General features: G+C 36.9%; 1 protein-coding gene across 2 annotated transcripts; it reads left to right on the top strand.

The window, feature by feature from the left end:
- Positions 1 to 1,391: 1,391 nt before the first annotated feature.
- On the top strand, positions 1,392 to 24,842 carry pigg.S (phosphatidylinositol glycan anchor biosynthesis class G S homeolog). Of its 2 annotated transcripts, none has more exons than XM_018243593.2 (13): positions 1,392 to 1,708; positions 4,495 to 4,700; positions 4,862 to 5,071; positions 6,609 to 6,797; positions 7,425 to 7,563; positions 8,210 to 8,422; positions 9,361 to 9,578; positions 12,480 to 12,761; positions 13,123 to 13,571; positions 17,737 to 17,928; positions 19,847 to 20,156; positions 21,523 to 21,686; positions 23,898 to 24,842. In XM_018243593.2, the coding sequence occupies exons 1-13, from the start codon at positions 1,555 to 1,557 to the stop codon at positions 24,121 to 24,123; spliced, it is 2,952 nt and encodes a 983-aa protein (XP_018099082.1). In that variant the 5' UTR covers positions 1,392 to 1,554; the 3' UTR covers positions 24,124 to 24,842. The 2 variants fall into 2 exon arrangements, with proteins under 2 accessions (XP_018099082.1, XP_018099081.1); XM_018243592.2 differs by having other exon boundaries at positions 1,394 to 1,708; positions 7,425 to 7,566.
- Positions 24,843 to 25,286: the final 444 nt, after the last annotated feature.

Here is a 25,286-nt window from a genome sequence, read left to right as displayed (position 1 = left end):
TAGTTTTGGCCCTAAGTAAAAGTAAACTAGTTGTTCCTGTTAAAATACAGTATTAGTGTAGCATGCATTCAAGCTATTGAAACCACTGCATATATATTTAACTTGCATTTTAAAAGACAAAATACACCCTTCCCCAATAAATAAATATGCCAACTGTTATAAACCTGTTATAAATTGGTGCCATGGAGCAAAATTGGAAGACCTTAACGAATTTAGGTGATAAGAAACAAACCATGCTTAAGACAAGACCTTTTGTAGGCACACTTAACTGCCAGTAAACCACATGTAATTACAATGTAATATTAAATAAGAAAAGAGGATGAATTTTAAAAATTTTACTCAACAGTTATTGCAAACTATTTTATATTTATTTTAGAGATTCTCTTGGCTGATGTAAATCCAACAATAACATTTTACATAATAAAAGAAATTGTCATTCTAAGAAAAACTTTATAATAGACATTCTTCTGTAGTTTTAGGGCAGAGACATACGCTCAGATTCGGGCGATTAGTCGTCCAGTGACAAATCTCCTCTTCTTGGGGGGGGGACTAATCTCCCCAAACTGCCTCACGCCGGATAGAGTATAAATTCTGCAATAGGTGCGCTATGTTTTCCGAAGTCACCCGAAGTTGCCTTGCGAGGAAACTTCGGGCGACTTCGGAAAACGAATTGCTCCGAGTGCCATCTCACCGGTGATTTAGATTCCAGCCGGCGGGAGGCAGTTGGGGGAAATTAGTCGCCCCGAAGATAGGGTTGCCACCTTTTTATCTTTATTTTTATATTTATCTTTTTTCCCTATTACTAACATTAGGATCAACCATCATTTTTACAGGCCAAGTGGCAACCCTACCCAAAGAAGAGGCGATTTATTGCCGGGCGACTAAATCCCCTTCGAATCTGAGCATGTGTCTCTGCCCTAAATCTCTCCGAATCTGAGCATGTGTCTGCCCTTATTGTCTGTTTGTCTCCATCTGTACTCTGTATCAGACATTTATATCCAGTCATATATATATATATATATATATATATATATATATATATATATATATATATATATATATATATATATATATATATATATATATATATATATATATATATATATATATATATATATATATATATATATATATATTATATATATATATATATCAACCAGCTCATAATCTTCTGACAGAGTAAAATTGTCACTCTATTCACTTGAAAAATGTTTGGACAGTGAAAGTAACAAGTTACAAATTACTTGAACATTTACAGTTAATGTAATTGAAAAGTTGATTATAAGGACTTCATTTATACATTTTAATTGAATGTGGCTTTACATTTTTGCACGGTACAATTCTGAAAGGGTGGTTACGAAGAAATAGATAAGATCTTTAGCAAATCACAGCTCTGGTTGGACTAAAGAAGAAAGGTTGTTCGCAATACGAGGATGTTTGCATTCAGTGAGCTTCCGTACAGCTCTGTTACCAGGAAGTGTCATTGATACTGTACCTTCCAGCGCTCTGGCTTAGATGCTCTGGTGCTGACAAGTTGCTTCGGAGACGGTAAAAATGAAGGTCAGTTCTTCGGTGCTGGCATGTTGCTGCCTGCTGATTCAAGTTTTTGGAATGATGCTTTTTATTCGTGGCTTCTTTCCTGCTCCGGTGCGATCTCAGTCACGTAAGAGCACTAGCGCACAGATCCCACCAGAGCCAGCGACAGCAGGTGAGTAACAAACACCGGCGCTCCAGTCAGCCATATAACTTATCTATAGCACCCGTACTACCTCTATGACATTTGTGTTAGTAGCTAGTTGGGTGCAAACTGGTTCATGAATGGAATGTGGTTGTGCAGATTTTTCCCTGTGTAGTGTTGCATTCCTATATGCCTATGCCTGTACTACCATTATATTTCCCTTTACCTGTTGTTTTCCGGGCCCTGGAGTTTCCCCCTTCAGGGTTTTTTACCTAAGTTGTGACACCATACGTTAAGTCTACTAAATGATTGTTTAAACATAAAATAAACTCAATAGGATTGCCTTGTCTCAGATAAAAATGAATTATACTACCATTACAGCAAAAAAATAATTGTGACTGTAATTTGATTACAATTAAGTCAATTGGAGATGTCCTTCCCGTAATTTGGAGTTTCTGGATAATGGGATTCCAGATAACTGATCCCATATAATATATGTAGAGACATAGGCATCTGTTAAGAACAAGAAGCATGAAGGGATAAATTAATTAAAAATAAAAGCATATATATTTGTACCCGTTTCATAGTGTATTAAGGATACCCTGCCATGAGTAGAACTGAAATTGTGCTTTCTTAAAGGAGTTGTTCACCCTTTAGCTTGATGTAAAGAGTGATATTCTCAGACAATTTGCAACTGGTTTTTGAGTTATTTAGCTTTTCATTCAGCAGCTCTCCAGTTTGCAATTTCAGCAATCTATTTGCTAAACTGCCCTAGCATTGATTTGAATAAGAGACTGGAATATGAATAGAAGAGGGTCTGAATAGAAAGATGAGTAACACAAATTAGCAATAACAATTTATGTGTAGCGTTATAGAGCATTTGTTTTTTGGAAAGGGTCAGTGACCCCCATTTGAAAGCAGAAGGCAAATCGTTCAAAAACTATAAAAATAAATAAATAATGAAGACAAACTGTAAAGTTACTTAGAATTAGCCAATCTATAACATACTAACAGTTAGTTTAAAGGTGAGTCACCTCTTTAACTAATTAGGAAAATGGAACCTTTGTTCTCGTGGGCATAGTCAGGCCCTAGACAACCCGGCCGGCAATGGCGCTCCACCTACGCCCTCCTGCGTGAGCGCAGACATGTTATGACAGTGGGGGCAGAGAGATAATGAAGCGGAGGAGATCGGGCGGAACCGGGACCTCAAGGGCAAGAACTAGGGGTATGCAGGCAAGAGGTACATGCCCAGCAACCCCCAACATTGTGCCCTAGGCACGTGCCTCTTCTGCCTACCCCTAGCCCTGGGCATAGTCATTTGGGAAAAGAAATGCCAGATAAAGTAATAAAATGCTTTAAAATATCAAAATAACCTTTGCCTCATTAACTCCTTGGTTTGGCACTTGGGCTGTAAAATATTGAATCAAAATATCCTTTGATTTTGGGCTAAACGTATGGCAGATCAAAGCTCAGCGCCTTTGAAAAGCACTCACTGCATAAATTGCTGTTCTACCCTATGGAAGGCCTACATCTGAATGGTCAGAAATAGCTGTACAGAGGTTACTTGTGAATATAATTGAAGCAGAAAGCACTATTTGTATGTCCCTTTTTGTGCTGTTGGGTTGTGAATTTTAAGACAATCTATTAGGTTAAAAACTTTAGATAGAAAGAGGTATAATTAATTAATTTATACCCAATACCGCGCCACTGCACTATTGACAAAAAAAAGGGAGGGGGGCTGCTTCCTTGAATATCACCGTTCACACCAGGTTAAAACGACACAGGAAATTTGAAATAAAATGCAAAAGGAAGTGTAAACATAGAGTAGTACTATCTCAATTAAGATAAGTAATTAAGCCCATAGAGCCACATTTAAAAATGGTGCCTGGAGCGCTATATTGCAGAAGATCCACCAGTGTGATATTCTTCAAGATTCCCCCTTTCGGGTATATACTCACAAGATTTGTTGGATTTTTGATGCATATAGTAATGTTCGTTCTTTGCCTTATACGTTTTCTCCAGTCATCCACCAGTATAATAAAGATATAAAGCAAAATATAGTACAATATTGCTTTAATAAATGTTAAAAATCACCATAAAACAAACATTACTATATGCATCAAACATCCAACAAATCTTGTTTTTAAACACTCTGTGGTTCTATGGGCTTAATTACTTATCTTAATTGAGACAGTACTACTCTATGTGTGCACTTCCTTTTGCAATCTATTAGGTTAGTTCTCCTTCAGCCAGTTATTTTTGGGTTTATGTCACCTTTAGCATCTAATGTAAATATGTGGAAAAACTACAGAAATCTGGCAAGCAAGGCAAAACGACTAAATCTAGTAGTTAAAAAACATGCATTTAAAATCAGTACATTTGGGCTTATTTATCAAAAATTGTATTTGTGAGTTTTTTTTCTATTTCGAATAAACTCACAATTTAAAACAACTCAAATGTTTGCTTATTTATGAAAAAATCTGAATGCAAAAACTCGATTGAATACAATCATGAAAGAAACTCAAATATCTCAAACTTAAATTAAAACTCGAATTAAAAAATAGCTTGAATTTTTCCTAGGACAACTCCCGTTGACTTCTACATGAACTCGACAGCTTTTAGATGCCAATTTTTTTACATTCGCGTTTTCTTTGCTTCACACATACCAGGCATTAGAGTTTTTTGAAAATGTAATCCGAATGTGTATGTTTTTGTATAAATTAATGGCAAAAATTCAAATTCGAACCTTGATAAATAATCCCCATAAGTGATTTTTACATCTACAGTAAATAAGTATATGTAACATTCATTTGTAGGGGCATCCTCAAACTGGACAACACATCCTCCACCTCTCTTCAAGAAGGTTGTCATCTTCCTAATCGATGCTTTAAGACAGGACTTTGTGTATGGTCCAAAGGGGAAGGAACATATGCCTTACCTTACACAACTTTTGGAAAAAGGAACAACACATAGCTTCATAGCAAAAGCCACAGCACCAACTGTCACTATGCCTCGTATCAAGGTACCAGAGAAAACATTTAAATCTTATGTAAACATTAGACTGTTTTTTGTCATGTCAAAAACATCAGTTGGTATTCAATTCACCACAACTTAGTGTTCTTAAATTGCGATGTATTGATGCAGTAAAGATTAAAAAATATGACATTTTCTTACTTTTTTCAGGCCCTAATGACAGGTAGCATCCCAGGATTCATGGATGTTGTAATGAATCTAAATTCACACGAATTACTGGATGACAATGTGATATGGCAAGCAAAGCAAGCTGGAAAACGTATAGTATTTTATGGAGATGATACTTGGATAAGACTTTTCCCCAAACATTTTTCTGAATATGATGGAACTACATCATTTTTTGTTTCTGATTATACAGAGGTACAAAAACTCTCTCTCTCTCTCTCTCTCTCTCTTTCTCTCTCTCTCTCTCTCTCTCTCTCTCTCTCTCTACCTCTCTACCTCTATACACTGCAATCACTCAGCAGTCACACAACTTGTTTGTTTTGGTCACACATTCAGACCTTTATCAAGAAGGTCTGAATTTGTGACTGAAACTTTGACTTTGCACAATAAGAAGATTTTTTTAGCAAGTCCTGTGAGTGCATAGTCATTGCTGTGGATGTGCTTGTTGAGCTACCATTCTGTACCCGCTATATATATATATATAGTACCTGTTCACTTCCAGTGAAATACATAAAAAGCAGGGTTGTGGGAGCATTCCAAGGCTAAGTAAAATATAAGTACATAGGAAGTACAACTGATCCCCCGTTTCATTGATATCTGTGCAAGTATATATTGTCAAAAACATGGTCACAAAAAGAATGATAATAAAATTGTCAAGCTACCGTTTGGTGATCCTAATTATTAACTCCGATTGACAAATGCAGCATTGGTCTCTGTGGAGCTCCACTGATTGGATTTTGGTGCAAGAATGCTATTTTTTGCATTTCCATGGCAAAATCCATTCACTTTTCCCCACTTTCGTATAAAACACAGGCCAAGAAAATTGGATGATATGCTCCGTGCGACTCTGCCCTTATACAACTATTTATCCTTGCTTAAGTGAGATCCCCTGCCATGCAGTCTCCATTCCCCTTTTAAAATAGTTATACTCCTTAAGAAAAAAACATTTCTTATAATCTCAGCTCAATTTCTGAACTATCGATTCCTAATTTGGGTCTGATCTAGGAAGTCTCCCATTGTTCAAAAAGATATCTGTGTAGTACATCATGTTAAGATTATTTGTAATTTATTTTACTAATGATGCTTCCAACAAGAGACTACAGATTTCTTTGTACAAAAAAATTAGACCCTGGCAAATTGAATGACTTTTAGTAGCAGCTCTCTACTGATGTGTTATGTAACTCTGCTCTTTAATTATAATACATTTCTAAACCTTTATATTGTATAGCATACCTACATAACCGTGAGATCTACAACCTGTCCAGGCTATTTAGCGCATACTGCAGTGCTGCAACACTCTGGTGTCTTACTTTTACTGAAGCGGATGCATAGTGAAAGTATTTAAAACTTTTACCTGATCTCACTTGTGTCCGTGAATTTTTAATCAATATCAAGGCACAGATAGTTTCCACTCCTAAAAAAAGATTTTTAGATCTCATAGTCAGAGGATGCCTCAGGAACAGCATGGGCTGCTTTTTATGCTGTAGCCATTTTTGCTAGGCTGCAGTTCCAGTTCTGATGTGTTATATTTTGTAATCCTCATCTAGCTTCCTTTTCTTTTTTTGCATTTAAACGTACAGGTGCGGGTAGGTATCTTATACAAATGTGATTAATGCATATGCAGCTTTATTTTTGTATTTTTCAAGGTTACTGTACATAGAATTAGCATCCCAGCAACAGTCATAGGTTGAACATTCTTTTATTTGAATCCTTTTTACTGTATGTTTTTAAGGTTGATAATAATGTTACAAGGCACTTGGATGACATATTAAGGAGAAATGACTGGGATATGCTTATCCTCCACTATCTTGGATTAGATCACATAGGACATTTAACAGGACCACATAGTCATTTAGTCGGTCCAAAACTTCTTGAAATGGACACTGTCCTAAGAAAAATCTCCATTGCTCTAATGTCACAGGTAAGACAATATTCTCACTTTTAACAGGAAAGTCATGTAGGTCTTATAACATAGTAATATTGTAGATGAAGTTGAAGGTACGTGCCCATCACACCTGCTTAACTACTGTTTGATGTAGAGGAAGGGTAAACATTCTAATTCGTTCCAGAGGGAGTCAAAATTCATTTCTGACTCAGACCAGTCCCTGGATCAACTTTGTACTATGAGCTATGAGCTTTAGTTTTCTCACTAAAAAGACATACAACCCTCAGTTATTCAATAACCTATGTAAAGCATGTTTTACTGCAAAATGCACACTGTGTGTGAATATGTAAACAAACCTGTATTTTATGTTTATACCCAAGGGCCTACAGCAACACTGTGCTTAATGAATCTTTGAGAACAGTCCTCCAAAGATTTTGGGGACTTTGACACTTCCCAATTTTTAATTAATCAAATGTACACCGTCTGCTACCTCATCTATATCAGTGAATTAAACCAGAAGTCCTCCCTGATCCTCCCTGTTCACCTATCCCTCTTTTGATCAAATGATGTGCTTCTTAGATTAACAATATGCATTATTATTTAGATATATATAAGAATATATATAAGAATCTGTTATAATCTATGTTTTTACCTTGATCAAAGGAAGAAGATATATCTGTTCCTAGTTTAATTGTTTTATGTGGTGACCATGGAATGTCAGAAACAGGCAGTCATGGTGGCTCATCTGAAGAGGAGGTGCAGACACCACTCGTTTTAATTAGCTCAGCATTTGAAAAGAAAGGTGGTAAGAATACATATACTTGTACTGTCCTGTAATTTCAAACATTTAATTATAAAGTGTGTATTTATGCTATACTTTTTTTTATTACATACACTGTACTATGTGATAGAATACATTTAGTATATAGCTAAAAATTGTTGTCCTATTTTGCTTTTTAACAGATATTTCTATTAGGCCTAAGAGTACCAAAAACCATTCTATGGGCAACATTGTTACAGGTTTAAAAACAATTCTTTCATTAAACCAAGAGAATTTTAGTAGGCATCCCTATCTACAGCAATTACATTATTGGTAGTGTTTCCAGGTATACAGGCAAAATAAAATTGTACAGATATTGCCTTACAGTGAACTCACTCATAAAGTACCGTAAACTAGCATCTTATATAATCTTGAAGTATAGTCCACTTACCAGTTTTAGTAACATTTGCATTTCTCTGTTAGCTTTTCTTGGACACTTGGTAAATCTAGGCAAAACTGGACCATCAGTTTTTCAAGATTCTGTTTCCTGCAAACCTTTAAAAATCAGATATAATAAAGTGAAGAAACATTTAAATTTATATTTAATCATTGATCAGCATGGCATTGCTTTTCACATTTATAGTTTAATGTGTGGGGATGCTAAACATTTTTTGTTTGGTATTATTAGGAACCTCTAAATTGCCTGAAATCGTACAACAGACCGACATAGCCCCGACTTTAGCAATAAGCCTTGGCCTTCCAATTTCCCAAAACAGTCTGGGAATGCTTTTGCCTCAGACCGTTGAACACAAGTCAATGAGGGAGCAGCTGCGTTTCTTTCATTTAAATGGACATCAGCTCTGTATGCTTTTGAAGCAAAACCTGGAAGCATATGAAAAAGGTAAGTGCATACATGCCAAATAAAAAGAAATAATGCAATAAACCTTTAGTTTTGAAGACTGTGCTCTCATTTTTCCTTGTGTCTATTTTGGTGCACCATTTATAAATTGAACAGTGAATGGAAACCCTTACATACCAACTTTCCTAAAACAGTAGAACTTTTATTTGGCTAAAGTTTTAGTTCAACAAATGGCTAAGAAAATGCGCAAGCATTACACATTTTTTATTTTAGAAGAATCCAGTTTTGCAGTCCTAGGTCTCTATAGGCATATAGGGAATTGTTTCCATTTGTTCTCAGTCCTGCTTTCCAAAAAAGTCAGTTAATAAAATATGAGGAAAGCAGAGAATAAAAAAGCTCTGTAATGTGGGGTATGCAAAGAAGAGGGGAGACAGAGAGTTTATTAAAGGGATATTCACACAGTCCTGATAAATATAAAAAGTGTAAATTTCTGTTTAGGAATAGGGATCTAAATTGTGACTGCACCTTCAATAATTGCACCCAACTGATGATTTTGTAAATTCTCCCCAACTAATAGTTGCAAAATTTGGATACACTATGGGCGGACTATTAAATGCCACATGACAGTGGTGAATGGATACTAGTTTCTAATGTTCAATTGGCAGCATTTAGATCATATTTACCATACAAGTGCTTCTCCAGCTATAAATGGATGAAAATTGCCAGTGTGCGTAAGAGGACTGAAAGTGTAAACACATAGTGCAGTAACATTTCCTAATCAAAAGTTACAGAATCTTCTTTTTTAAACCAGTTATGCGCCTTGTTTTTTCAATTGCAGGATAACATTTCACATTATAAAAAGTATTATGAAGACGTCTTGTTCCCAACCCTTAGGTTAACAACCCCTAATTTATACCAAGTATGCCAGCTTCCTCAATAAACTATATTGATCTGTTTGTATTTTATTCCATTTTGCTAAGATGATGGAGTAGAACTATTCAGGAAGGCTGAAAAATCTCATGGAAACTGGATAAAACTTTATTTGGAAGGAAATACCTCTGAGACCCTTACCAACCTTGGCAAGAAAGTTCTAAAACAGTATTTGGAAGCACTGAAGAATCTGAGCTCCTCATTAGGGAAACAAATAGCTGAATATGACATCTATTCAATGAGTATAGGGGCAGTAATAGCACTGGAGGTAAGAATGTTATTTTCCAATCACTGACTTGGCTGGTTTTTATTGGGTGTCCATAGCCTCTTTAGTTGTAATTGGTTCAGAAGGAATTAAAGTGCTTGTATGCCATTAAATAATCTTTTAGTATGACGTAGAGAGCAGTAGTCTAAAACAATTTGGAATTTGTCTGAAAAAGGAACTATGGTGAAAATTAAAATTGAATATTAGCTTCAGCATACTGAAATAAGGAACTTTCTAAATACAGTCAATTAACAATTCTGTACCGTTTCTGAAATAATAAAGTTTATCTTCACTATTCCTCTCTCAGCATCTGTTCCTCCTCATGTTGTCTTCATTCAGGAGTTGGGTGTCAGATGAATGATCCAATATACCTTATAGCGGGCTCCTTTTACCTAGGAGATGTATTAGAGCTCACTCTATTAATATCACCGGAAATACTACATCCTACAATTTCTCTAAATGCAGAATTTGTGCAAAAGGCAGTTATTTTGTTAGATTTTGTTTGTACTGGAATCAGTTATTTGAGTGAGCTCTAATACATCTGCTAGGAAAGGAAGCCCCCCTATAAGATATATTGGATCATTCATCTGACACCCAAATGCTGCATAAAGACAGAATAAAGAAAACAGATGTTGAGAGAGGAATAGTGAAGATAAACTTGATTATTTCAGAAACTATACAGATTTTTGAATTGATTGTATTTAGAAAGTTTCCTCAGTATGAGGAAGCGTATATTACATTTTTATTTTTGCGATAGTTCCCATTTAATTTTTTTTTAACTATCTTTTTCATCACTTCTGTCCAGTGTAGAATTTCAGCATCTATCTGGTCGCTAGGGTTCAAATTAGCTTAATGTCAGGCTGTATCTCTCAAAGGCACTCCACACTAGCTGGATTCTTGACTGAGGATTGGAACAAGAAGCATAGCAGTGGAGAGAGGAAGAAGGGCTAAGTATCAGTGTACAAAGACAGTTAGTCAAAAGCATAGTCGTCAGATCCAGGGTAGGGCAGGCAGCAAGCTTCATATAAAATAAGTACAGTTAAAAACAGGAAGCTCAAGTAATCAGGAAATGCTAGTAAACAAGACTGAAGTTGATAATGAAGCGATTTGCAAAAAGTGTTTTGACCCTTGGGGGTTTTTGAATTACTTAACTTGTTGTTCAGCTGCTCTTTAGTTCAGCTGTTATCTGATTGCTAGGGTCCACATTTCCCTAGCAACCAACATTTGAAAACTGCAAAGAATCAGAAGAAGATGGCAAATAATTAAAAAACGATAAAAAATTACTAACTGAAAGGTTGCTAAGAGTGGCTAATTTTATAACATTATAAAAGTTTAAGATGAACAACCCCTGTCATGCATTACATTATGTCTGAGCTGCCCAATTGCTCTGGAGAAAATGAACACTTCTCTGATTGAGATCATATATACACTGTATATTCTTTTATTTTATGGGATAAACACTGAGGAACAGATGATTTTCCTAGAATCTGCAAATAATTGTTGCACTCTGTAAAACTGTACTTGTCAGACTGGGATGTCAGGGGCCCACCAGAAAACCTTTAAACCAAGGGCCAAATTTTCAAACAATTATTCCTCCTCTCATCACTTAACCTCATTATTCTCATAGTCTCTTTTCCCTACATACTATACTATATTCTTGCATTATTACGCCTTTTTGTTGCCATAAATAAATAGGAAATGACCATGAAATAGGCTAAATGGTGGGCCCACGGACACCTGGGCCAACGGGAGTTTTCCTGGTATCCTGGTGGGCTAGTCCAACACTGTGTCTGACTTGTTAATAGGTAGCTATTTTTTACCTAGTGTATTTTAGTTTAAAATATTGGTGAAACTGATCTATGATTACACTCATATTTTTATACTTGTATCTATGCATTCTAAAGGATGTTTTGACTAGGATTTGATGCACTTGCGAAACACGTGCATGTATCTTTAGTTTATGTATATTATGTAAAATAACAATGTTATAATAATAATAATAATAATAATGGAGCTAATACACCATTAACACTATACTGAAACTGGCATTATCTTCTTTTAAATACCTATATATGACCCAGTGTTACCTCTGCCTTCCAGAACTACAACATAAGCTCATGATATTTTGGTCATGCTAGGCTAGGGTTACTGTGATCTTTCAGTTGACTGTCAACTCAGGCTCATTACATTAGTATTCCAGCCTTTTAAGGATAGCATACCTTCAGATCCAGCTATCTTGCAAAGTGTGTTGGAAGAAAAAGTAGAGGGTAACCACGAACTGAGTGGTGGGTAAGGATGCTATTTAAAAAAAAAATTTAGAGGGTCTTTCCAAATTATACATACATGATTCTTATCATTGATGGAAACATGTCAGTATCACTCATTCAGCCCAAAACAACAATCCAAATGCTTCAAAATGCTGTCAGTTATAGTGGAACTCCTTGGCTTAAACAAGTTTTAGTCATGATACTACAACTGTGTCTAACTAACTAAAGGTGACCATACACAGGCAGATTTAAGATGACGATTTGGGTCCCTTCAGACCGAGTTGGCAGCTTATCTGCCTGTGTATGGGGCCCTATGATTGGCCTGCCCAAACGATATCTGGCCCAAAATCAGCAGGTTTAAAAATGCTGTAGGGTCCAGGACCACATCAATATTCACTCTGGTAGCGTGCATTTACTGTTATGAATGAATCGTCCACCTCAAGGTCCTCACCAAGTAAGCAGATCTTTTAATGTATGACCAGTTTAAGACCATTTCATGGTATGGTTGGCCTAACTATAATGATTCTACAAATATTTAAATGAACCAATAGTAAAATGACTGTAACATGTTTGTTCAAAGAATTTACATTTTGCTGTTCTTAAAACATTTCTGAACTAATTGTTTTTTTCCCTTCAGATTTTGTTCCTGCTTCTGCTCAGTATTCCCAGTGCTTTAAGCAGCCAGGCACATTTTGACGTTCCCCTGTCTTCCCCACTGTTCTCCCTGTTATTTTACATGATGTGCCTGGTACTCTCAGCCATTCATGTCATTGTCTGCACATCTTCTGAGAAAGTGTGCTTTTTCTGTAGCATCTCTTGGGCATTGGCACTTGGAATCATGATGTTCATCTCTGCGCTTTCCTGTATTGTTTTATCTACTTTGGGCAAAATGTTGGCAAAATCTCAGTGTCATAACAAGGTGCGTTAGTACCAGAATAACATTGTTTATTTACTTTTATACTGTACGGAGGATGCAGGATTGTCAATGTTCAAATCTCTTGTACCTTAGCAGGATGTTTTGGGAAACATTAGAGACATAATTGCAATTCTGGCATCCACTGTGCCATATGCCTTATATTCTGCTAGTTATCAGAAATATATTTTAATAAACATTATTTTCCTCCTTTCCTTTCTCCTCTGTAATTTCATGTAGCTTTCCTGTATTTTAGTTTAATGATTTAGTTTAATAATTCATGTTTTATTTATATAATGTTCATATGTAATGTTTCATATTTTGAAATTTTTTTTGGAATAATTATTGTTAACATTTTATTTTTCAGAAACAAGATTCCACTTTTTCAGGCTGGTCAGAATTAGATCTTCTATTGTTAATAGGAACACTAGGCCATGTCTTAAGTATGGGTGCAAGTAGCTTCATTGAAGAGGAACATCAGACTTGGTATTTTCTTACCAATACACTTTGTCTGGCTTTGGCCCAGGAAATGTGCAGAAAATACTTTCTTGTGAAAAAAGTAAATTTGCTGGACTCTGCGCAAGATGAAGAGTCCAAAAATGAAGGTCTGTACATGGATAAGATTTATGATACACACAAGAAAGAGATGAAAGAGCAGACCATACCACTTCTGTTGCAGTTTGCTAAACACTATGAAAAATGGATTGCGTTATTGAGTCCCTGGGCTATACTTATTATTTGTCGACTTTTACGTACTCTGAATCAGACTGGAATCCAGTGGATCCATCGTCCGGATTTTGGACACTGGTTGACAAGGTAATCAGTGTTTTAACAGATAAAATGTGTTGAGGAAACAAAACATAAGTCTGCCTTTCACATGCCTTTTCACATGCCTTTGGCGTATGCCAAATAATATACATACATACAATCCCCAGGGCGTCTTCCAAATGCTAGACAACCACAAGGTTAGCACCCTGCTACTTGCAGTTCAGAAATAACTTCTGTCTATAAGCCAGGCCTAGGGTCGTAACTAGGGCTAGGCAGAAGAGGCACATGCCTAGGGCGCAAAGGTGGGGTGTGCGAGGCACATACTGTACCTCTTCCATCGCTTACCACTAGTCCTGACCCATGTCGCATTGCAGTAGCTGCCTGCTCCTCAGGTAGCGAGGTCATGTATGCGAATGTATGCGTGCACTCGCACATGAGAGAGCTAAGGTGCCAAGTTGCTGGCCTGGTTGCCGAGGGGTGCCCAGCTTATTTCTGTCAGCTTCACTGCTGCATTTTCACCATACACTGAGCTTCTCTTCAGGTATAGTCACAGGTTGCTAGGAACTCACTTTCTTGCGCAGACAGGCTTTATGGGCCCCTTGGTCCTCTCTCAGGCTTCCTCCCACACACTTGGTATAACCAGGAACTCTCCTCAAGACACACAGGAGAGACTTGTCTTCTCCAGACATCCAAAGAAGAGCCCATAGGTGTGGGAGAAAAACCATTTTGCATGTAGTAGCAGCTCTGCTCTCAGCTGCCACCTGATTACTTGACTGGTAGGAAATATTAACCCTGCACTAGGTATTCCCCCTTCAGTCTATATCACACACGTTAAACGCACACTTCCCTATAGATATTAAGCAAACACACGGTCACTATATATATATCTATATATACATATACATACAATCGCAAAAAGGGGATCAGTACTACTCGGGTCTTAAAAATTAAACAGAATTTATTTAGTAAAATAGCAGCAGACTGATGTTTCGGCTTTGAGAAAGGCTCAGTAGTCAGCCAAAACGTCAGTCTGCTGCTATTTTACGAAATAAATTCTGTTTAATTTTTAAGACCTGAGTAGTGCTGATCCCCTTTTTGCGATTGTATGGAGATGTTTGTTGATCGTGCACCCAGGCAACTTATTGCATCTTATCTTATATATATATATATATATATATATATATATTATTTTTTTTCCCGGTAATATCTTTCACCAGGGCCAGTGCTATAATTTGTCTTTCGCCATGCCTGCTGCAGGGCAGTGCGGCTGTTAGAATACACAAGCACTAGTTGTGAGAGAGACCGGAGTGCTGGAACACACCAGACAGTGTAAAGCTAAGTTTGCAAGTGACGTGAAGCGTGATGGCTTTTACCCATTGATCGCTTGCACACAGACAATGTATAGGGGTGTCTTGGCGATTGGCTTACCATAGGTTTTGCTCCTCTATACGTCTTCTTCCGTACCTGTTTGGTGGTGACACGCCACAGACACATATAAGCTGAACAACTTTCCTGGTGGAGTGAGATGAAGATACCTCCCCCGTTCACACAGTTAGACACATTGGGGGTCTTTTGTTCTTAACCCTTACCTCTGCAATGTATCTGTCCCTGTATTCACTCATGTATTCACTCATGCACTTTACCTATGTTTTTATATTTTTATTATTATTATGTTGGCTTTGAAGAAGCCAACATACTGTTCTACTAGTTCAGCTCGTTCTTATTATGTTGGCTTTGAAGAAGCCAACATCTTGATCTACTAGTTCAGCTCGTTCTTATTCTTCTTCTTCTTCTTATTATTAGCGCCCCCCGGTTTTCTAAACGCTACTCCTCCTACAGTTTTAGGGGTACAAGCACCAAACTTTCCACACCTATTCGCCTTATAGCAAAGTACGTTGCTTGTGCTTTAGTAAGCGATCCCACCCACTGCGCCCGTGCGGCGGACCACCGAAGACGCCGTTTTTCGTATTGACTTTGACAGGGAAAATTTTCAAATCGATGCCGCTCGTACAGTTTTGAAGCGACACTCCCCAAACTCGGACCGCATATTGTTGGTGCCACCCCGAATAAAAATATGTATTTTGGGGGGGCACCCCAAAGTGGGCGGAGCTACCAACAGCCAATGAAATTTTAGCAATTTTCTAAACGCTACTCCTCCCAGAGTTTTAGGAGTACAATTATGAAACTTTGCACACTTGTTCGGCTCATACCCGAATAGGTTGCTTGTGCTCTGTTAAGCAATCCCACCCTCCGTGGCCCTGTGGCGGCCCCCCAAAGACCCCATTTTTTCCCATAGACTTTCATTGGGAAATTTGAAACTTTTGCCACTCGTACAGCATTAAAGTTACACTCACCAAACTTGGGTCACTTAGTCATGGGGTCAACCTGAAAAGTTCTGTCACATTTTGGGGACTCCAAAAAGTGGGCGGAGCAACAAACAGCCAATCAGATTTTCCCTATTGACTTCAATGAGAAAATGTCAAACACTGTCATTCCCACAGTGTTAAAGCCAGAGACCCAAAACTTGGCACTATGGGTCACTGGGGTTAAAATTTTGAAAAGTGGGCGGAGTCTACCACAGCCAATCAAATATTAGCCATTTGTTTCAATGGGAAAAGTTAAAACTGTCGCCGCTCTTAGATTGTTCATGGGAGGGTCCTCAAACTTGGCACAGTTGGTCCCTGGAGGATCAGGATCAAAATCTGGAAAAGTGGGTGGAGCCAAAAACAACCAATCAGATTTCTTTGATGATTTCAATGGGAAAAATTAAAATTGCTGCCATTTGCACGTTATTGCACGTTATTGATGTCATGGACCTCGAATATCACAAATGTGCTCACTGGGTGTTTGCACTTCAAAGTTAGGAAAAGTGGGTGGAGCCACCAACAACCAATCAAATGTCATTCATTGATTTTCAAGAGAAAAACATAAAACTGCTGCCATTTTTACAGGTTAAATGTCATGATTCCGAAACCTTAAAGTGTTAGTCACTTGGTGACTCTGGTTCAGAATTAGGAAAAAAAGGGGGCGGGGCAACAGCAGCCAATTGGACTTCAGCCATTGACCTTAATGAAAAACGCCAAATTGCTGCTATTATTATGGCGTCCATGCCAAGTGTCCCAAACTCAGCACAATTACTCACTGGGTGACTGTGGTCAAAATTTAGGAAAAGTGGGCGGAGCCAATAACAGCCAATCAGATTTTACCTATTGACTTCAATGTAAAAGTTTCAAATACTGCCATTCTCACAGTTTTAAAGCCAGAGGCCCCAAACTTGGTACAGACCATGACTGGGTGACTGGGGTTAAAATTCGGAAAACTGGGTGGAGCTTAAAACAGCCAATCAAATGTTACCTATTGCTAATCAATGTCAATATATAAGTTGCTGCCATTCTTTCACAGTTAATGGCAGGGACATCAAACTTGGCACAGTCGGTCACAGGGGGACTGGGGTTCAAATTTTAAAAGTGGGTGGAGCCAAAAACAGCCAATCAGGTTTTTTGGATTGATTTTAATGGTACAATTTGATCTGCTTAAATTTTCACAGTTTTAAACCAGATTCTACCAACTTTGTGTACTCTCTATGCACCAGGGGCGACTGGCCCCAACACCTCTTGCGTTTCAAAGCCAACATCTTGTGGTTTCTTCAGAAACGACACCATCTAGTTTTGTTTATTGTTTATTCATGGGGTATATTATTTAATATTTTTCCCATTGGGTGATCACCACCTTGAGCCTCTGTGTTACTCTTTGAATTAAAGAATACAAAACTTTTACAAAACTGTAAACAATGTGTGGTTTTTAGTGTATGCGACTACATTGTTTACCAGGACTGCATCTTCAGGAACCCCCAGCTCCTGCTGAAAGCAAATCTTTAGAAATAGATACCTCAGTGAGTGCATTACAAGGTTAAACATATTTTAGAGCAGTTTTAGCTATATTCATTAGCATTTCTCCCTGTTTTTCACATGATTTTATAGCTTAAATATGTTTAAGATGCCTTTGTGGTCTTGTATGTTTAAGACTGACTTATGTAATTGGCTTAGTTATAGTAATGTTTAGGATTTCAAATATCTGCACCACATGTTATTTTGTATTTACCCCCAATATAATAATATTTTATATGTAATATGTTCTCTGGAAATTACACTTTGACGTTATAACATAATCTCATGCAAGCAAAGTATAACATTATGTTATTGTGTTTTTACAGCTCAGAACACAAGGCAGAACTCTCATTTTTGGTAGCTGTCTGCCTCATAATGATATTCATTCTAATTCAAGGTAGATGCTCGTTTATATCAAAAGTTGCCTTGGCATTCGGACTCTTGGGAGTCTACTGCTACAGAGCTGCCATTGGCCACGTTTTGTACCCATGGTCGAAAAATAGTAACAGCTTATCACAGTAAGTAGATTTATTGTATCATTAGTTATCATATGGTTAGTTGGTTAAATAAATGACTGAAGTGTAAAGCGGAAAAGATTTAGAAGTATGCCTTCTCTTCAATATACAGTAGTATGCTCTGAAAAAAATATTCAAAATTTAATAAACAGGGCCTGCTTTTAGACAAACAAGTACTTTAGTCAGCATGCTCCATGAGCTTTAGCTTCAATTTGGTGCAAGCCATACAATGTCCACTTCACACTGTTCTCTTGAATCAGTATACTCACAGACAGCACCAGCCACAGGATTCTTTTAAAATGCCTTTATTGGAACATGGGCTCTGGCTGAATTTTTGGGTCAGAGCCCATGTTCCAATAAAGGCGTTTTAAAAGAATCCTGTGGCTGGTGCTGTCTGTGAGTATACTGCTTTTAGACAAATCCTGTTCGCCAGCGAAATTACGCTCAGCAGTTTGAAGTTACGCTAGCGTTGGCTAATTTGCATACCGCATGCAGTTAAAGTACAATGGCTGTATATGCTGCAGCAAATACTTTACACTACACAAGGCCAGGTAACCTTAATAAAATTATATAGAGGTGTTATATTGTCCTACACATGTGCCCACAGTTTAGTTTAAGTGCCATATGTTATGAAATGTTGGGGGGAAGGAGGGTACCCTCCAAAAAAATTCAATCTTTTTCAGCCTATCACCCTGTAAAAAGGAAAAGACGCCTCAGCTTTTTTTGAGGAAGTCCTATCTACTCTATTGCACTTCGCCTAGCCTGAGGTGGCGAAGGCAAGTCTGGCGATAGAGGTAACGGTCAGTAAAATCAAAAACTCAAAAAATGATTACCTTTTTCTCTGTAGTATTAAGAGAATACCTTGTACCAAACGAATATATAATTAATCCTTATTGGAAGCAGAACCAGCCTATTGGGTTTATTTAATGTTTACATGATTTTCAAGTAGACTCAATGTATGAAGATCCAAATTACAGAAAGATATGTTATCCAGAAAACCCCAGGTCCTGAGCATTTAGGATAACAGTTCCCATAACTGTAAATGTATATTTAAGGTAATACATAATTTTTAATAACACAGAAGTTTCATAAAGTCTGGTGGCACAAATTAAATCATTAAGGGGGAACATTTACTAAGGGTCGAAGTGAATTTTCAAATTCAAAAACTTCGAATTCCGAAGTAATTTTTGGGTACTTCGACCATCGAATAGGTCAAATTCTACTTCGACTTCAATTCGACTTCACAAATTCGACCATTCAAAAATCGAAGTACTGTCTCTTTAAAAAACTTCGACTTTGCCCCCTTAATCCTACGAATCAAATGATTCGAAGGATTTCATCGTACGATTTCAATTTAGCGGAAAAAAACTTCGACTATCGTACTACAGCTATTCGATGGTCGAATTTCGACGTTTTTTCCACTTCGAAATTCGACTCTTGATAAATCTGCCCCTAAGTGTTGATTGTAACTGTGACCACAAATTAGAAATATATTTACCTTTCCCCTTATATCTACATGATGCAATTATTTTACCTCAAAAAGGCCATTGAGTCCATATTAAAACTAGATAGATGCCACATCCTATAAATAAATACTAATAATTACTATGTTGCTAACAACTGTCAAGGCATATTTTAATATTTTATATGGGTCCTCGACCTAAAAACACACTGATGTAATACCTATAACATGGTTTCAGAATTTAGAATCAATTTTGAATACTGACCATCATTTTAATATACGTTCATTAAACATTTGAATTGGTTTTGTAAATGTAAATAATGTTAAAAGCATCATCTAACTGTCTATTTCTATCCTTTACATTATTGGCTCTGACTCCTGAATCAATGCTGTACGCATAAAGTAGTGGTATAAACGTGTCTACATGTATATTGAATAAATTGTGTCTTTTGCTTACAGGGGAATTACAGAAGCCCGCTTTGTTTATATATTTGTGCTTGGTATTCTTTTTACGGGAACAAAAGACCTGTTGAAGTCACAGGTTATTTATACAGATCCCAGGACAAAGAGTGTGGGACTGTGGGAAGTATATAGTGGATTCATCCTTCTGGCAGCTCTTTTATATCGTCCACACAACCTTGTAGTTTTGGTGTTCTGCCTCCTAATGCAGACAACCTTAAGTATGTTCATTTGGAATTTACTGAAGCATGATGCCGCTCAGATCACCATAATGCACTACTGGTTTGGACAAGCATTTTTCTTTTTTCAGGTATGGTTTTTATCTTTTGTTGCTCACTTAATTTATTATGATCAGGGTCATGCAAATTGTTTCATTATGTTCCAGTGGTCAACTACAATGCCTTAAAATCCAAACACAATAATTTAATTTGCATTAGAGTGTTCTATGCCTCTAATAATTATTGCAACTGGTGATACCCTATGAGGTCTATTAAGCTTACTGAATCTAGTGTAGTTAAACAAACCAATACCCATGTTCATGTACTCTTTTACTGTATTCGCTGGACCATAATACAGTTGTTTCCCTAAATAATATTTAAAATAGAAACGTGTTGCTAGCTGATAAAGCATGTGTTTGGCTCAGGGTCCATTGCCTGCACTACTTGTGTCTGAAAGTTTCTGTATCACTGCTAGTGGAGAGTAGGGTTGCAGAGAAAAACAAAGCTGGCAAACAGGAGTATAAAATGTGTTGTCAATAAATTGGGTAAAGAGAAAACTAAGTGAGAAAGTTGCAGGAGATTAGAATAAAATACTGGGGGGGGGAAACAAGCTGTACAAAGGGTGATAAAAATGAAAGAGGGGCAAGAAAAGGGAATTGACGGAGAGTAAAAACGCTCACAGTTGTGCTGGAGGAATTGGTCTTAATGCAGAATGTATAAAGCTTTAGAACAAGCATTTGTCATTCTTTGGACTAATCTAAATATCACATTTCAAGCAACATTTGTTTAAATATATACGCTTTTACTTGCCTTTATTTCCACTTTTAATAAAGTAGATCATTTATAGCCAGGTACGTCATGAATCAATGCAGAAAACCTCCGTACACTATAGTCTAGAGATTCTCTTGTCCTCAGGCCACTTTATTTGTTAATGTAATATGAACATCAGACAGCTGCCTGGGTGAATTTGTCAGAATGACCCATCTTTTAAGTAATCCATCTGTGATGCTAGGAGGCTGTGTGCCAAATATGCACTGTATGTGAGCTTTGATCTGCATTATAAGGTTCCACCTATTTAATTACTTATATAATTAACTTCGTTAAAAAAATGGCTAACTCTTTTTAGTTTAATGCTATCTTTAGAGTATGATTTCTTATATTTTTCCAATAAAATGTATAGCTAAGTCTATTTATAGTTGAGTAACACATTGAGTATACAATTCAGCCTTGCATCTTCAGTATACTAACTCTGTAACAGTTATGAATGTGCTGTAAATGGCTCAAGTACAGTAACAAATCAAAAGCAATTTGACTTAAAGCAATGAAAGAAAATGTTCTGTACATTTTATGAATTACTGCTCTGCTTTATATGTATGAATGTGGGCTTGTTTCATAATACTTGTTAATATACATTGACTTCAATTCATTCTTTTTAAATATTATGTGTTTTTTTCCCAGGGAAATTCCAATACAATATCTACTGTGGATATTTCAGCTGGCTTTGTTGGCTTGGAAAGCTATGTAGAGCTACCAGCCATCTTTCTTACAATGTTTGCTACATACAGTGGACCTCTCCTTTGGGCTATACACTTGCTTTGGTATCTGAGTTCAGAAACAAACAGGTAATATAAAGTGTAATGGCATATATACACTGGCTTGCAAAATTATTTAGAAGCTCGGCTAATTGTCCGATTTTACTGGATAACGGTTCCTATACTGTACTACTCTGTACTATTGTTCTGTGATACAGTAAATATAGTAAAGCTAACATTTAACTGAAATATGTAGTTGCACAACTATGCAATCCCCAATATTAAATATTTGCAGTAATATCCGCTTTTAGTCTTTTAGGGGTAAGCATGAACCAGCATTGTACACTGTTTGGGATTGATTTAGGCCACTTTTCAAGATGACTCAATTTGCCCTTTTTATTCCACTATTAATTTTTCCTTTTTTTGCCCAGTCTGATGACATGTGTGAATATCAACCTGAGTTACAATCCAAAAATATATTCCAAATCAATTCTCTCAAAGTTAAAAAGTCACTCTTTATTCAGCATAAATATTAAGTGAATAAGTGCCTGTGGGTGCGAAACGCGTAAGGCGGAGTATCAATTGGTCTGTATGCCTACTTTTTAATATTTATGCTGAATAAAGAGTGACTTTTTAACTTTGAGAGAATTGATTTGGAATATATTTTTGGATTTTTACTTGGGTGCCCTTTTGAGTTGGGGGCTATATTCCAGTATCTTTTGGCCCTTTTTTGACAGGCCTTTATAGACTGCAGCAGTTGAGCAAGAATTGTTGTTTTTGAATATCAACCTGTCCTACATAATGTGCCTTATTTGCAAATCTGTTATTATGGGTAGGGCATGTTGAATAAAAGCCAGAGATTTGACTGGCACTTTGGTTGTTATCAAGCTTGTGCGTATAAGCGAAACATAGTCTTCATTTTTATTTTTCAAGGGAATGGGAAGGTAAGCAAAATCTATTCTATTTATACAGCAATAAAAAATTTTATGCACATAAGGGGAAGTTACCAATGTATAGCATATATGCTCCCAACATTTTAGAATTATAAAGAGGGACAAAATGCCCATTTTTGTGGCAACACCCCCTAATTACAGTGTCCATTTTACAAAATTTGGCAAGTTATGAAAGTTTGAACACATTTCTGTGGTTTTTACGTGTTATTACAATTTTGCTATTGTATGAGCGTTTTTACCTGCGCTCCCCTGCGTTCCGCTTTTCGGCGTTCAGCCGCAGGGGAGCGCAGGAATAGACGCATTTAATTATTTCAAATGGGGCTGTACTCACACAGGCGCATGTAGGCGCCGAACGCAGGAAAAATGCAGCATGTTGCGTCTCAACCTGCGTTCGGCGCCTACATGCGCCTGTGTGAGTACAGCCCCATTTGAAATAATTAAATGCGTCTATTCCTGCGCTCCCCTGCGGCTGAACGCCGAAAAGCGGAACGCAGGGGAGCGCAGGTAAAAACGCTCATGTGTAAGAGCCCTTAAGCTTTGAGTCTAAGTTCTCCCAAGAGACCTGCGTATCTTAAATTGTTACAAAAGTATCTATTCTGGGCTTTCTGCCAAAAGCCAATTAAGTTATAAACATTGTATCTTTTTCTGGCTGTTCAGTGCAGAAGATCAAATCGAAAGTTGGGACAGTGGGTTGAGCTGTCAAAATCAGGGCTGTCCCGCGAAAAACGGGACAGTTGGGAGGTATGATATAGTTGCAGTAGTAGGTACCTATCATGATGGCAGGGCTGGTCCTATCAAATGTGGGGCCCAACAATGTTACTGGCCACTGACACACCAAGTATATTGAAAAATAAGGGCATACAGGCATGAGGTAGAAAGGATAGGAGCACACAGGAGAAGAGAGGGAGGGAGAAAACAGGCGTACATGGTACACAAAAGAGAGAGAGAGGAGATATGGCACACAAATCCTGCATGTAGAGACATGATGTCTAATACATCTTCTAGGCAAAAGAAGCCCCCCCTATAAGATATATTGGATCATTTATCTGACACCCAACTCCTAAATGAAGACAGAATGAGGAGAAACAGATGCTGAGAGAGGAATATAAACTTGATTATTTCAAAAACAGTACAGAATTTTTAATAGATTGTATTTAGAAAGTTGCTTATTTTAGTATGCTGAAGCTTATATAAAATTCACATTTTCGCAATAGTTCCCTTTTAAGGAGTTTTGAAAGAGTAGGGGAGTGAAATGAGTCAGTGAAAGAATGAATAGTGGGGACAAGGTAGGAATCACTTGCAGAATATGCTTAACTACCAATGACCATTTTCCTTTTGTTTATTTCAGGTTCTCAACGACTGTAGCGCATGGCTGTTATTGCTACGCCGTTATTCGATCCATACCAGTCACAGTGTACATCATTCTAGTGACTGCTTTTCGTTACCACCTTTTTATATGGAGTGTATTTTCCCCAAAGCTGCTCTATGAAGCAATTCACCTATTTATTTCAGCAGGTGTATGCGTCATGTTTACTGCTGTGGATAAAAATCAAATATCTAAATCTGAGAACTGACTCATTTTACAATGACCTACAAGAGCGCTATACATCTCTCTAAAGGATTGAAACATCTCTTTTTATTTTGAAGAACTTTTTATGGTGGTGTGTAAATAAGTTGGGATATTCTATTTTTCTAAGAAAAATACGTATGCAAATAATTGTTATACAACGTAGCTGTTTTTGCAAGAAGCAGACAATCTCTGTCATTTAACTATCCAAATGGGTGACTGCATGTGATATGCAGAAAAAAAAGAGACTGGCATCTACAAAAGTTTTTGCTTTTTGCATTCCCTAAATTATCACCTGGCATTATGAAAAAAGAGGTAGAGTGTCGCTTTTCTTTGCCACTGATATGTGCACTTTAATCTTTCTGAGAAGGCTTCATTATTTGTTGATTGGTTTTGAAGTTTACTGTTTCCATGATTTTCATAAATGAACAATAGTAAATTTTTTAATTGCTTGTATGTATCTATATGGCTAAACTGTGGACCTTTGAATATTCAGATCTTGCATCTTGTAAGTTATTGATAGTTGTAATTCAGATACATAGAATGCAGCAAGGTTAAAGTAACTGCTGTAAAATTAGGCAATTTTTTAAGGTAGGGTATTTGAAGCATTATGACATGAACTGTGAGGCTATCCCAATAAACAATGCATTGTTTCCTCTATATCCTGCCTGCATATATGCATAGCAAAGTTTGTAACATATAACTAGTCCAAGTGATACCTGGCAACTTCTAAAAAGCTATATCCAGCTATATATGAGTCCATTCTAAAAAAAAACAAAAAAAAAAAGTAAAAACTGAAAACAACATAAAATTAACTATATCAAGCTGCTGTGTAGCCATGGGTGCAGCCATTCAAGCTGGAAAAAGGTAAAGCCTATATAGCAGATAACAGATAACCTCTGTAGAATAGTGTTTTACCAGGCTTTTCTTTTTTTTCCAGCTGTAATGCCAGCCCTGTGGCTACACAGCAGCTTGTTTATATACACTATATTAGTCTATGAAGCAAACACAACTTTTAACAATGCAGAACAGTACATTATATTGTAATTACTTTGACTTTGATATACTTTCATTTTTGAGTTACTGTTCCTTTAAAGAATATTTTGAAGTTGAACTGGTACAATTTATAAATTAGTTCAATTGATATTGTTAAGAAATATATCAATTATG

This window comes from Xenopus laevis, chromosome 1S (assembly GCF_017654675.1).
Source record: "Xenopus laevis strain J_2021 chromosome 1S, Xenopus_laevis_v10.1, whole genome shotgun sequence".
Lineage (NCBI taxonomy): Eukaryota > Metazoa > Chordata > Amphibia > Anura > Pipidae > Xenopus > Xenopus laevis.
The sequence above is the reverse complement of the archived record's forward strand: the minus strand, read 5'-3'. Positions and strand labels throughout refer to the sequence as shown.

Excerpts from the sequence above, each read along its gene's own strand:
- pigg.S (XM_018243592.2), top strand. The coding sequence starts at position 1,555 with ATGAAGGTCAGTTCTTCGGTGCTGGCATGTTGCTGCCTGCTGATTCAA. Across the intron at positions 1,709-4,494 it reads ACCAGAGCCAGCGACAGCAG|GGGCATCCTCAAACTGGACA; the intron begins GTGAGTAACAAA and ends ATTCATTTGTAG. Across the intron at positions 21,687-23,897 it reads CTGAGTTCAGAAACAAACAG|GTTCTCAACGACTGTAGCGC; the intron begins GTAATATAAAGT and ends TGTTTATTTCAG.